Source organism: Aplysia californica, unplaced genomic scaffold (assembly GCF_000002075.1).
Source record: "Aplysia californica isolate F4 #8 unplaced genomic scaffold, AplCal3.0 scaffold00987, whole genome shotgun sequence".
Taxonomy (NCBI): Eukaryota; Metazoa; Mollusca; class Gastropoda; order Aplysiida; family Aplysiidae; genus Aplysia; species Aplysia californica.
In genome coordinates this window covers 150,038-163,416 of record NW_004798257.1, presented here as the reverse complement: position 1 = coordinate 163,416, position 13,379 = coordinate 150,038, and the positions used below count along the sequence as shown (strand labels likewise).

At 41.7% G+C, this 13,379-nt stretch overlaps 1 protein-coding gene across 1 annotated transcript; it reads right to left on the bottom strand.

Annotated features, from left to right (window-relative positions):
- Nucleotides 1–3,072: 3,072 nt before the first annotated feature.
- LOC101855759 (nuclear envelope integral membrane protein 1) lies at nt 3,073–12,624 on the bottom strand (the record flags this gene model as incomplete). The annotated part of the gene is given in 7 exon segments (XM_013089572.2): nt 3,073–3,308; nt 4,789–4,899; nt 6,428–6,521; nt 6,904–6,976; nt 8,145–8,355; nt 9,264–9,400; nt 12,510–12,624. Coding segments are annotated over 7 exon segments (971 nt in total), but the record flags the coding sequence as incomplete, so codon positions are not given.
- Nucleotides 12,625–13,379: the final 755 nt, after the last annotated feature.

Here is a 13,379-nt window from a genome sequence, read left to right as displayed (position 1 = left end):
AATTTTGCCCGGGTGGCGGCCGAAGCCTACTCTTATCGATTTTAGACCATCAAGGGATCTTTAACATGCGCAACTTGCACACGGGCCCTCCGAGATTTTTCGACCTTGTCCTAGAAGGCTAGGTGTAGATCTTTCCTACCAGAAGATCAGGGGTGTGGCTGAAAGACAGCAGTAAGAAGAAGCCAAGGAGTAGCAGTAGAAAGGCTGCAGAAAGAATCAGGAGCCCAAAGGGAGGGACAAAGGAGGTGTGGGGGTGGGGGCAGAAAGAGGAGACGAAAGCAGACGACAGAACTTTGCTAGAGAGCAGGAAATGAGGTGAAAGGAGACAAATTTAGAGAAGAAAATTTTTCGGTCACTACCCGAATTCGAACCCGGGACCTTTTGAGTGAGAGGCCAACACCTTAACCTCTAGGCCACGAGAGACCCCAACACAGACAAATTTGTGAACGATAGCGGTCTGTGCTTAACAGGGAACAGCAATGTATGCCTATCGCAGGATGAAAACAGTAAATTGGAAAAACTGGCCATCCGAGTGAGGGAGTTTTTGTGACGTCAAGTGAGCTTCTTATCGGTGGAGATACACAACAGACAGACAAACAGACAGACAGACAAATAGTCAGACAGACTGACAGACAGATGGACAGACAAGACACACACTTTAACTTTTTACCGCTTTATTGCTTGCATAGTCTCAGGTTCACAGTAGAACAAAAAGCAGTTACACTAAAAAAAAAATTTTAACCCTATCCGTACGTCCTGGGGTCATTTTGTACTCCCGGGGTTGTATTCTTCACATTTTAGAATACTTTTAGTGCAAAGACCTCTTTGAAACTTTCAGTATTTCTCAAAAAATCATTTTGAAAGACTGCTATGCAAAGCGTACGGATCGGATTAACGAGTAAATTCCTCTTTGGAAAGTGGTGGCACAGAGTTCCCCACGTCGTATGGATACGATAGTAAAACACGACGTACAGATAGGGTTAAAGTCATAGTTCAGATAATGCTCTTTGTATACATAATTCAAATAACATTTTAAATAAAGTAAATTCACTTTTAAAGTTCAACATCAAACAACAACGGGCACTTCAAACTATCAAACCGCTACTCAGAAATCTGGTCTGTGCAGATATAAGTCATCTTGGCTTGGGCTGCAAGTATAATGAATGTGACCTCTTTGTTGACTCAAAATATTGCAGCTCACACAGAGTTACTGTCACTGTTGCTGTTACTGTTACTTACTGTCACTGTTGCTGTTACTGTTACTTACTGTCACTGTTGCTGTTACTGTTACTTACTGTCACCGTTGCTGTTACTGTTACTTACTGTCACTGTTACTGTTACTTACTGTCACCGTTGCTGTCACTGTTACTTACTGTCACCGTTGCTGTTACTGTTACTTACTGTCACTGTTACTTACTGCTAGTGTTACTGTCACTGTCGCTGTTGCTGTTACTTAGTGCTACTGTTAAGGTTGCTGTTACTGTTATGGTTACTTACTGTTACTGTCACTGTTACCGTTACTTACAGTTACTGTTGCTATCACTGTTAATTCCTTTTACTGTTGCGGTTACTGTCACTGTTACTGTTACTTACTGTTACTTGCTGTTTCAGTCACTGTCACTGTTACTGTTACTGTCACTGTTACTTACTGTCACTGTTACTTACTGTCACTGTTACTGTTACTGTTACTAACTGTCACTGTTACTGCTACTGCCACTGTTACTTACTGTCACTGTTACTGTCACTGTTACTTACTGTCACTGTCACTGTTACTTACTGTCACTGCCACTGTTACTTACTGTCACTGTTACTAACTGTCACTGTCACTTACTGTCACTGTTACTGTCACTGTTACTTACTGTCACTGTTACTTACTGTCACTGCTACTGCCACTGTTACTGTTACTTACTGTCACTGTCACTTACTGTCACTGTCACTGTTACTGTCACTGTTACTTACTGTCACTGTCACTGTTACTGTTGCTGTTACTGTTACTGTTAATGTTGCTGTTGCTGATGTTGTGCTGTTATTTCGGGGGACAAGAACTAACTGATCTCTTCACTAACGCCGAACCTCACCCAGACTACCAACATTCCTCATGTGTGCATGCGACAGGCTTTTTCGTTCAGATGGTTTTCAAATAATCCAGTAATTGACAATTACTTGTTTAAAATCTTTTCCCAAGCTTCTGTTCTAGTGAGAGTTTTACGGCACTTGCAACACAATATCAATAAGGTCATTTCAGTGCCGAAGAAGTTACAAGAGAGTAACAAACACAAAAAAGAAGGAGGGAAGATAGAAACGATAGATTTTTTATATAGGAAAGAAGAAGCAAACCACATCTGAGCACCCGCCAACCACGCACCAGCTTCTGTTGGCTATGGAAGGTGATCAAGAATTGAAAACTGGCCACATGCAGCTGATTAATTGTTTGATCAATTGTTCAATAGATTGTTCGATAAAATGTTCAATAAATTGTTTGATCAATTGTTCAATAGATTGTTCAATAAAATGTTCAATAAATTGTTCAATAGATTGTTCGATAAAATGTTCAATAAATTGTTTGATAAATTGTTTGATAAATTGTTTGATTATTTGTTCAATAAATTGATAAATTGTTCAATAAATAGTCTGATAAATTGTTCAATAAATAGTCTGACAAATTGTTTGATAAATCGTCACCTTCCTAATGGAGTACATTCACAAACAAGAAACATTTTGACATATGAGAACATAAAGAGTGCATGGCTTATCACAGCGCCCCTCCTTGATATACGTCAAAGTGCCTTAAAAAGGGAACAAAAGAATCTACACAATTCCAACCTAGAGAACATTTGAGTCAGTTGGTGAAAAAAAAAAAAATAAGCACAAAAAAACAAAAAACTGACAAGATCTTTCAATGTCTGTAGCCCGATACTCATTCCCACCTGAGTAAGGTTAGGAAAATTCAAATAAAGTGCCTTTCCCAAGGACACAACATCAGACCCTTGACAAGATTCAAACCCACAACCTTATGGATGCGAGTCCGGGAGCTTAACCACTAGACAACCAACCCCACACTGCCCCACTTACCTCAGTCTCTCCAACCAGCCAAAGGCGCTCCAGGGGAAATAGACAACCCCCAGGGTCCCCGCGATGATCGCCACCGCCATCTCTGGGATCTGAGAGCCCTGGTAGACGAGGATCAAACCCAGACCCTGCAGCAACCACATGACCAGGTCCAGAGAGCGCGGGTTGGAAATGGGGCCGTAGCGGTAAACCACAGCGAAACTGACCAGAGCCGCAACAACCACATAGCCCACCAGGACCTACGAAAGAACAAACCAAATTATTCATAATTTGCTGGGTACCAAGTTTGACTCACGGAATCAAAAGAATCCATCGTCAAGTCATTGTGGTATCAGTACAGTGCATACTGCTAGTGAACTGAAGCCTCACTTGTTTACAATGGCGTCTTAGATGACGGACTTTCCTAAGATTAGATCAAAACGAAACTAATGAAAAACTGAAAATTATACAACAGTGACTTCAGACTCCTTAATATAACTATGCACTCTTTAAATGATTCTGAATCATCATTAATTTGTTCAAATTCGAAAGTTAAGAGGCTCGGAAATTTTAGGCGACCAAAGTGACGAACTTTCATTTATATTATAGATTGTGTCACACCACGCTGGAATCAGGCGCTCATCAAAATAATAAAATCAAAGAAACCTGTATTCCTCCCCCTCCCACCACCCCCCCCCCCCCCCCCCCCCAAGGTTGAGAAATTTTTAGCAATTTTGTTTATTTTGCCCTAACACTTTATATGTCCATTTATAAACACATTTCTGTGTGGATTTATGTTGATCAAATGCGCACAAAAATGTAACATTGCATTTCCCAAGGACAATCTATCTTTGGAAGTCCCCAAACTTTGGCGGACATTTCCTCACTAATTTTATTTCTGGATAAAGTCAGGGGAGAGTCTTTTTCTTCCTCGTTCTCGGGGAGAGTCTTTTTCTTCCTCGTTCTCGGGGACAGTCTTTTTCTTCCTCGTTCTCGGGGAGAGTCTTTTTCTTCCTCGTTCTCGGGGAGAGTCTTTTTCTTCCTCGTTCTCGGGGAGAGTCTTTTTCTTCCTCGTTCTCGGGGAGAGTCTTTTTCTTCCTCGTTCTCGGGGAGAGTCTTTTTCTTCCTCGTTCTCGGGGAGAGTCTTTTTCTTCCTCGTTCTCGGGGAGAGTCTTTTTCTTCCTCGTTCTCGGGGAGAGTGAAAAAGAGCAAGAAAGAAAAAGAGAGCCCGTTCCCACAGACAGTACACTTAAAATAATAATAATAATTTAATAATGGCATTTATATAGCGCATATCCATGCTCAAGAGCATGCTCTATGCGCTTTACAACTATTATTACCCCAGCAGACCCTCTGAGAACACTCAGAAACATACTCGGCTTCCGTGGAAGTATACAGTGCAAGCTGCGGATTTCACGCGCTCAAACACTATCAAACTGACAAGATCGTTCACTGTCTATAGGCAGGTACCCATTTCCACCTGGGTGAGGTGAGGAAAATTTGTGCGTGTGTGTGTGCAGCTGCTTAAGTCCTTGTACAGGTCAGTCGGCTTGTTGGTGTGTGTGTGCGCGCGCGCGCGTGTGTGTGTGTGTGTGTGTGTGTGTGTGTGCAAAGTGCCATTCCCAAGGACACAACGTCGGGCCCCTGACGGGATTCAAACCCACGACCTTATGGTTGCGAGTCCGAGAGCCTAACCACTAGGCCACCGACGCCTCAAGTTATATACAGTATGTTACTTACCTGCCAGTAGTTGACCAGGATGTAGTGAAGGTGGAAGTGGAAGGTGTGGAGGAGGAACATGGAGGCCGACGCACTGACCGCAAAGACCGCGTAGCTCAGCGTCTTCAGCTTCTGTTGGACAGATGCACACACACAAAGCCGTCAGTATCCATATGTGTCACGATAGACACACACACACAGTATAGCCGTCAGTATCCATATATATATATATAAAATAAGCACGGAGTGCCCATTGGGGGATCTACAAGCCCATAGACAAACCGATCACCCGACATTGCCTGATAACAAACGCGTTTGGTCGCTTTTAAGCACAAGGGGGCTATCCCGAAAAATGCCGTTTTGAGAAAATCGAAGGCAAAGTTTTTGCCCCTTGTTCAGTTTCTTTAAAAGACAAGGAAAGTTTTCTCTATAACCAAACAAATATTCACATCAATGAAACCAAACTTCTCCTATAGGTATTTTGGAGTAAGTCAAGGTTTCTGGAAACCCCCGAAATATAGGCTAGCCCGCTTGTCCTTAAAAGCGACCAATTGTCTTTGAGGGGATGAGTCCGGCGATCAGTTTGTGCCACGACAACCGCTTTGCGCCCTCAATCTGGGGAGCAAACCGAACCGAACCAAACCCATCGTGCCAATGGGCACTCTGTATGAAAGAGACAACCAGCGAGTGGCCAAAACGGAACAAGAACTTTGTTTAACTGTTTACAAAACACACAACTTTTGCAAAACCAGACACTTTATGGATGGTTTATAATTGATTACAAAATAGACACGTTTCAGAACAAGCACGTGAGTCAAACCAGACACATTTACAGAACATGATAGATAATGACAACAGTAATAGTTCATCCGTCGATGTCTGACTATGACCAATCCCTCCGCTGAGGAGAAAACCTCATATGCGAAATACAAGGTCATATCCTTTTGTAAATGCCTTAACTCTTTATCTCTGTGGGGGGGATAAACCCACTACGCCGCCCCCTTTTTTGGTACTAAATCTAAAAAAAGACAAAACCATCACTTAATGTGTCATTAAATCAAAACAAGTCAACCTATTTTGATAGTTCTTCATCTAATGAATGAACTCCCGATAAAAGTGACCTATTTTTGGCAATTTCCGAAAAGTAATTTGATATCAAAGTTGTTGTAAAGGAATGTGCCCAAGCTGCTGTCAGTGACTCACCAGTTCCGACCGCGAGCCGCTAGGAGCGGCTTGCCGGAGATCAAGAGTTAAACCTGAGAATCTGGGACCTTTTACTTTCCTGAGAATCTGGGACCTTTTACTTTACTGAGAATCTGGGACCTTTTACTTTACTGAGAATCTGGGACCTTTTACTTTCCTGAGAATCTGGGACCTTTTACTTTCCTGAGAATCTGGGACCTTTTACTTTACTGAGAATCTGGGACCTTTTACTTTACTGAGAATCTGGGACCTTTTACTTTACTTAACTTTTCCGTTCCAGCGACGACCATCTGAGTTTTAACCCTTCGGCCTGTGAAAGAATCTGGGACCCATTTTGCAGCATTAAAAAAAAAAAAATTCCACGAGACAAAGAGTTCTGGGGAGCTCTACAAGGTCAACATGCTACACGGAAACAATCAGTGGCAGATATCACAGCAGTCGCTGGCAGGCCTCTCACCTGAGGTAGGAATTTGTTGAGGACGAACAGAAGAAGGAGGACGGAGCCAGCGACGCCAAAACTGACGCCCGCGCTGTAGTGGAGGATTGTGTTCCTGGAAGGGGGAGATAAAACAGGAAACGACGATGATGGTGGTGATTGTGATGATGATGATGATGATGATGATGATGATGATGGTGGTGGTGGTGGTGGTGGTGGTGATGATGATGATGATGACGATGATGATAATGATGGTGGTGGTGGTGATGGTGATGATGATGAGGGCGAAATGTTGAACTTGTCATTAAATATTTTGGAAATACTACCAGGTCTTAACCGTTTTACTCTCTGCTGTACACAGTGATGATGATGATGATAATGATGATGGTGATGATGATGATGATGATGATGATGATGATGATGATGATCATCATCATCATCTACAAAAACAGAAAAGACCGACACATCAAAGTGACAGTGACAGTCATGACACTAACCTGCTCCATGACGGGGCAAAAAGGAAGATGAGGATCCCCAGTGCCAAATAACCCACAAACCAGATCTCGGGATCTGAGAGGGAGAATAAAAGAGGGTCTGGTCAGCCACCAAATCTCTCAGTTTGGTTTAATAGAGTTTTTACTGCGCTTGCAACTGCATAAGGTCATATGAGCACCAAGGGGTGGATGTCAACAGAGAAGTCTTTACAGGGAATCAGGCTTACTCTGTTCACCTAAAAAACTACTGCTCGAATGAATGTTTACTGAATAATATAACGAACACTATAATAGGGCACAACACAACAATAACAGATAAAAGATTGTATTTACAAAGCCTACAACCCTACTTTCAAGAAGGTTTCAATTAGGGCTATTCTCAATTGTAACTTTCAATTAGGGCTATCCTCAATTGTAACTTTCAATTAGGGCTATCCTCAATTGTAACCTTCAATTAGGGCTATCCTCAATTGTAACTTTCAATTAGGGCTATCCTCAATTGTAACCTTCAATTAGAGCTATCCTCAATTGTAACCAACTTTGAAGTAGAGTCCAATCTCTTTTCTTCTGACAATATCTTCTACTCTCTACAGCATGAACCCGATAGTTACTTGAACAAGAAAGCAACAATATATGGTCGCATGTAGTACGATCGAGTCACGAATGCTCAACTGTGGGAGAGAACAAGCCAAAGGCCAGTAAAGGAAGATATTCAGGTGAAGAAATGGAAATGGATTGGACACACCCTGAGGAGACCCCCGACAAGCATCATCAGGCAGGCTTTAACGTGGAACCCACAAGGAAAGCGTAAGAAGGGAAGACCAAAGATGACAGACATGGAGGCGAGCGGTACAAGCGGAAATTGAAAAAGCGGGGACATCATGGAAACAGATAGAAAAGGATGCACAGGACAGGCTTCACTGGAGTTATGTTGTTGATGGCCTGTGCTCCACTGGGAGTTAAAAAGGGCAAGAGAGATGTAAGCATAAGTAGGCTATCCCGAAAAATACTGTTTTGAAAAAATCGAAGGAAAAGGTTTTGGACCCTTGTTCAGTTTCTCTAAAAGACAAGGAGAGATTTCTCTATTACCAAACAAATAAACACACAAATGAAACCAAACTTCTCCTATAGGTACGGCAATGCCCACTTTTGGTGTAGGTCAAGATTTCTGGAAACCCCTGAAATCTGGGTTAGCCGGCTTGTCCTTAAAAACGATCATATACGTACAACTGAGAGCATCTTACTTTTCACCACGAAGTTGACCGTGTAGCTATGCGTGGACGATATCCCGATGCAGGATGTGTTAAACGGCTGAAAGGCGTGCTGCTCCGACAGAACACTTAGCTGTGGCCACGTCAGAAACGACTGCGACTTGGACTTTTCCACCACATCCGACACGTTGCTACCATAGAAAATGTCCCAGACCGTGTCTTCACTTGAGCCCTTGATTGTGATCTACGGACAGAAAGATAATTTGTTCCCAAATGTGTGAGAATGAGACTCCAAATCAAAGTAAAAAGTAAAGTTGTTCCCGCATCCGATCCGGACATTGGGGATTGCCTTGTCAGTGAGACAACTTCCTGGACCTTCAGTATAATGTGGTAGGGTGGCCAGTTCATTTCCATGCCGCCTTTACTTCCCCAACTCGAAGTCAGGTACCCATTACGGCTGGGAGGGCAGGAGGGGGCGGAAAAAATCTGTGTCTGAACCGAGGCTCGAACCCAGACTTTCCGCTTTGGAGACGAGCGCCCCAATCAAAGTAGACAAAAGATATTCAGAAGGACGCAGCTTCTGCTCTGCTCATAAGGGCTACCCTGAGTGGTGAGAGATATTACATCCAAAAAGGAAGGTCTGATGTTGATTATCAAAAATCCATATAACTCAGCATTAAATTGACATTTATTTTAAAATTTTGAAAGGGCAGGAATCAACATTTAAGTAGCTATCGGAAAATCTCATTGGTTAAGAATATAGTTTAAACGAACACAGTGTGAAGGTTTTTCTTAAATCATCACACAAACAGCAAACTGAGGATGCTACTTAAAACACTATAAATATATAAATGGGTTGACATAGAGGGTTCTGAGAAAGAAAACTTGTTTTAAACATGGCAGGCACTGCTGGCACCTTGAACCTAACTCAAACGAGAGTTGTCCATTCACAATTTATGAATCATTCAGCAACGTTTTTCTAAGTGCCATCACTTTTGGAAAGAAAGCCGGACATACCTGTTCCTAAAGGTAAAGAGCTCTCCATCAATAGCCAGAAAGTACTATCTTTGATAGCCTGGATGATATCGTATGCATGCATACTTTTCCCACATGAATACCTATACAACACTCTATGTAAAGCCAGACCCTTACTTTTGGATTCATCCACAGACGATGCCATTTTCGGACCTGTCCGGGGTAGCAAAAAATGCAGAGCTCGGGGGAATCGCTGGCTAAAGCTGTCACAGATATCTCAAGTGGCTCCACAGCATTCAGATCAATTGACTTGCCTGAAAAATAAAGAGAGTAATACATCATGTATTCAAAGTGAATAAATCACATTTCATTTATTAAAATGCGCATCCTTTTTGATAGTCAGATAGTAGATCAAGGCTGTAAGCTTTTTTTACAGCTAATTGATATCATCTTGAGAGACCCTGAAGCCTACAAGATTTTTTAAAATAAAAGTATTCCCAGCTTCTCGAGAGGCATTTGTTTAATACTTTGGCAAGGATCCACCCTCTAGCTACCCCTCACCAAACCTCTAACTACAGAGTGGCACACAGAGCCCCTACTACTTCTATTCATGATATAAACACCAAGCTTACACATGAGCAATAAAGGTGGAGGTGGAGGTGGAAGTGGAAATGGAGGTGGAAGTGGAGGTGGAACTAGAGGTGGAGGTGGAGGTGGAAGTGAAAGTGGAGGTGGAAGTGGAAATGGAGGTGGAGGTGGAAGTGGAGATGGAGGTAGAGGTTGAGGTGGAAGTGGAGGTGGAAGTGGAGGTGGAGGTGGAGGTTGAGGTGGAAGTGGAAATGGAGGTGGAGGTGGAAGTGGAGGTGGAAGTGAGATGGAGGTGGAAGTGGAGGTGGAGGTGGAGGTGGAAGTGGAAGTGAAAGTGAAAGTGGAGGTGGAGGTGGAAGTGGAGGTGGAAGTGGAGGTGGAGGTGAAAGTGAAAGTGGAGGTGGAAGTGGAAATGGAGGTGGAGGTGGAAATGGAGGTGGAAGTGGAGGTGGAAGTGGAGATGGAGGTGGAGGTGGAAATGGAGGTGGAGGTGGAGGTGGAAGTGGAAGTGGAAGTGGAGGTGGAAGTGAAAGTGGAGGTAGAGGTGGAAGTGGAGGTGGAGGTGGAGGTGGAAGTGGAGGTGGAGGTGGAAGTGGAGGTGGAAGTGGAGATGGAAGTGGAGGTGGAAGTGGAGGTGGAGGTGGAGGTGGAGGTGGTAAGCTCTTTCAAGTATCTTGGTGTAACAATTGATAACAAACTTGACTGGCATCCCAATGCTGCTCTTGTGCATAAAAGTAAATCAAAGAAGTTTCCTTTTAAGGAAATTAAGAAGTTTATAATAAATGTGTTGATAATAAGATTACGCCCCTTTCATACCATTCTATGATTGAAAGCGTGATTGTACTGCTGGGCTGGGAATTGTAGGGTGAAAGATAAAGAAAAATTTGTCAGAACCATTTTAAGAAAGCCAGGAAGATCTCAGGATATGATTTTACTAGAGTTGATGAAATATATATATAACACCATAAATAAAAGTATAAAAAAGATAAAAAGCATTATAAACAACGCATCACACCACCTTTCCATGCAAATGGTCAGATCATGCGACGACAGATAGTACCTCTAAAAACAAAGAAAGAAAATAAGAAGTTTTTTACCATCCAGCGAAAGGCTATTTTGTCAATAAGCATAGTTGTGTTTGCTCTTTAGAGTAAAGTATAACTCCAAAGGTCTTATAATTAAATTCCTGCATGTGGTTGAATGATGCACCTGCCACATTTTGTCAGCTTTAAATACTTCTCTTTTCATATTGAATTTTAATGAGAGTAATAAATATCCAATTTAAATTTGTAAAGTATACCTGCATGTGTTTTTACGGTCCTGTACAGCCAAGAAAAATTTCCCTCTGGGATTTATATCTTGTCTAAATCTTATCTTACAAAACCAAATGGAAGAGGCTAGCCGTACTTTTTAATGACGGGTAGACTGGCAGTCTACGTACGGCTAGACTGGTTGGCTAGACTCTCAGTCTAGCCGTACTTCTAGCCACTTCGACACCAAATTTGTCATCCAACCTATCCATCACAAATCTATGTCCACCCTATAACTCTACTCCTATTTTTGTTTATGAATGAGAATTTACTGTAAAACTGTAAAATATCGAATGAAACCGAGTATCAGTTGAACAAGCACAGAAAGGGGAAAAAGGTAGGCTACAGACAAAATGACAACATCGTGTGTATGGAAGAGTAAACCCAATTCTTAAATTCTCAGCCTACAGATTCCCAGTTTATTTGTAAATTAAATGCACACAATTTTAGTCTAGTTTTAAATTCTAAGTAGATCTACTTGGCAGTATTATAACTTTACAGGGAAAAAAAATCCCCACATCTCCGAGGTGCCGGGAATGAGAGCAAGACACAAAACTGTTTTGAAGCAGAAACCTGTTGTAGTGCGTGTCGTCTAGATGTGCACATAGAAAGACTTTGAAGCTGATTCATTATTCATACCATGACATACTCAAAAGTATGAGGCCTGGGATACTTAGACTTGAAGACATGACAGATAGATCTAGTAAATCCTTGGTATTTTTTTACTTTCCCTCCCGTCTCACACTCAGCTACCAGTTGTCCATTTTCTACTAAATATTGATGCGCTGAATACGATGAATATCAACTTCATTTCCGTCGCAAATTAATAGTTTTTGAAATATTCGATTGTTTTTAACCGAGATAGACATGCTTTGGACCAATCGGGGGGGTTCCAGGGGGGCTTGCCCCACGGGGGTAAAAGAAAATCTGGGGGGTTACAGGGGGGCATGCCCCCTTGTTTTTACCCATAATTTGATTATATTTTACAGTTAGATTTGAAATTGTCTTGAAAATAATTGATTTGCGACAGTTTTAGTGGCTTTATGTGTGATCTGCAGCAAACAGTACATCAGTTTGACCCCTGAAACAGTGCATCTGTGTGCGGGAGTGAAAGTAAAAATTTACCAAATCCTTAATTAATTATAGATTAGACAGATTAAATTACAGCCTGGTGATGATGACGATACGATGGGGAGGAGAGGGCAAGGGGTGGGGAGAAGAAGTAGAGATCTGGGTGATCTTGTGTAGTTCCATACTACGTTTAAGTCTACGATCCATTTGTTCACATCCAGGGAAGGACTTCCGTAACGAGCGACCACCCCATCAAACACAATAAAGAAGAGGCCTAGACCTAACCCTACCCCTAACCCTCAATTCTGCTCTGTCTCATAGCGGTCGCTCGTTACGGAAGTCCTCCAGTTGAGTTAAGTGAGTTCAGTGAGGGAGCCAGTAAGAATTAGAACAAGATTCAGAGAGAAAATCAAAATTGTACAGTGTAAAGAAAACTGGTCTTCTCAAATCTCACACTGTGGTTCGTTGCATGTCAAAAAGAAATTGGACTGGGACACCACCAAAACAACTTGAAATGCCAACAAAACTGACAAAGCCGTAGCTCGACTCAAGGGGGCCGCCATTTTTGTTTTTCGTCTTAAAGTTAGAAGGGAGGTTATTCAGGATGCAGAGTACACCCCAAGACTGAAGTACTGAAGAACCGATCTAGTTGTCGGTCTTGGGAACAACCAACGACCAATAACACTACCTAGATTGCATAATAATGGGACAAAACCAAGAGACCTTACTGTATAATCTCCTTTGACTATACGTTCTTACTCCGAACATCCTGAAAAAAACCCTTGTATTACTTAAAATCAAAAGTTGCTAATGGTTGGCAGAATGAGAATACTTTAAATTAAGTTGAAAGTACATGTACTTATTGTATCTTTTTCTATGCTGCATGTTTATTTTTGTAGATACCGATAGACCTCAGAATTTATCACCGCTGTCTGATGTGACTTGTGCCAAGTCTTTTGTCTGAATCAAAACTACTCCAGCTAGAGTCAAATGAATTTGTATTTATTGTATTTTTTAGAAACGTCTGTAGAGTGTTTAAAACTGAATCCTGGATATAAATTATCCCCAAGGAGATTAAAAGTAAGTTCTAAACTCCTTGATGATCCCCCAAACAATCGTTTCATAAAACATTCAACTTGTACGAATTTAATTAGGTTAGTCTAGAAATGTTAGAAACAAACTTTATATGTCACATTATGTGCTACATATTATTATTGTCAGGCACCGGGCCCTATATATAGGTATACTGTATATGTAGTAAGATTAACATGCTTGTCTTTTCTTCATCGTTAGCATAGTTCTTATAACTCACATAATGATAATA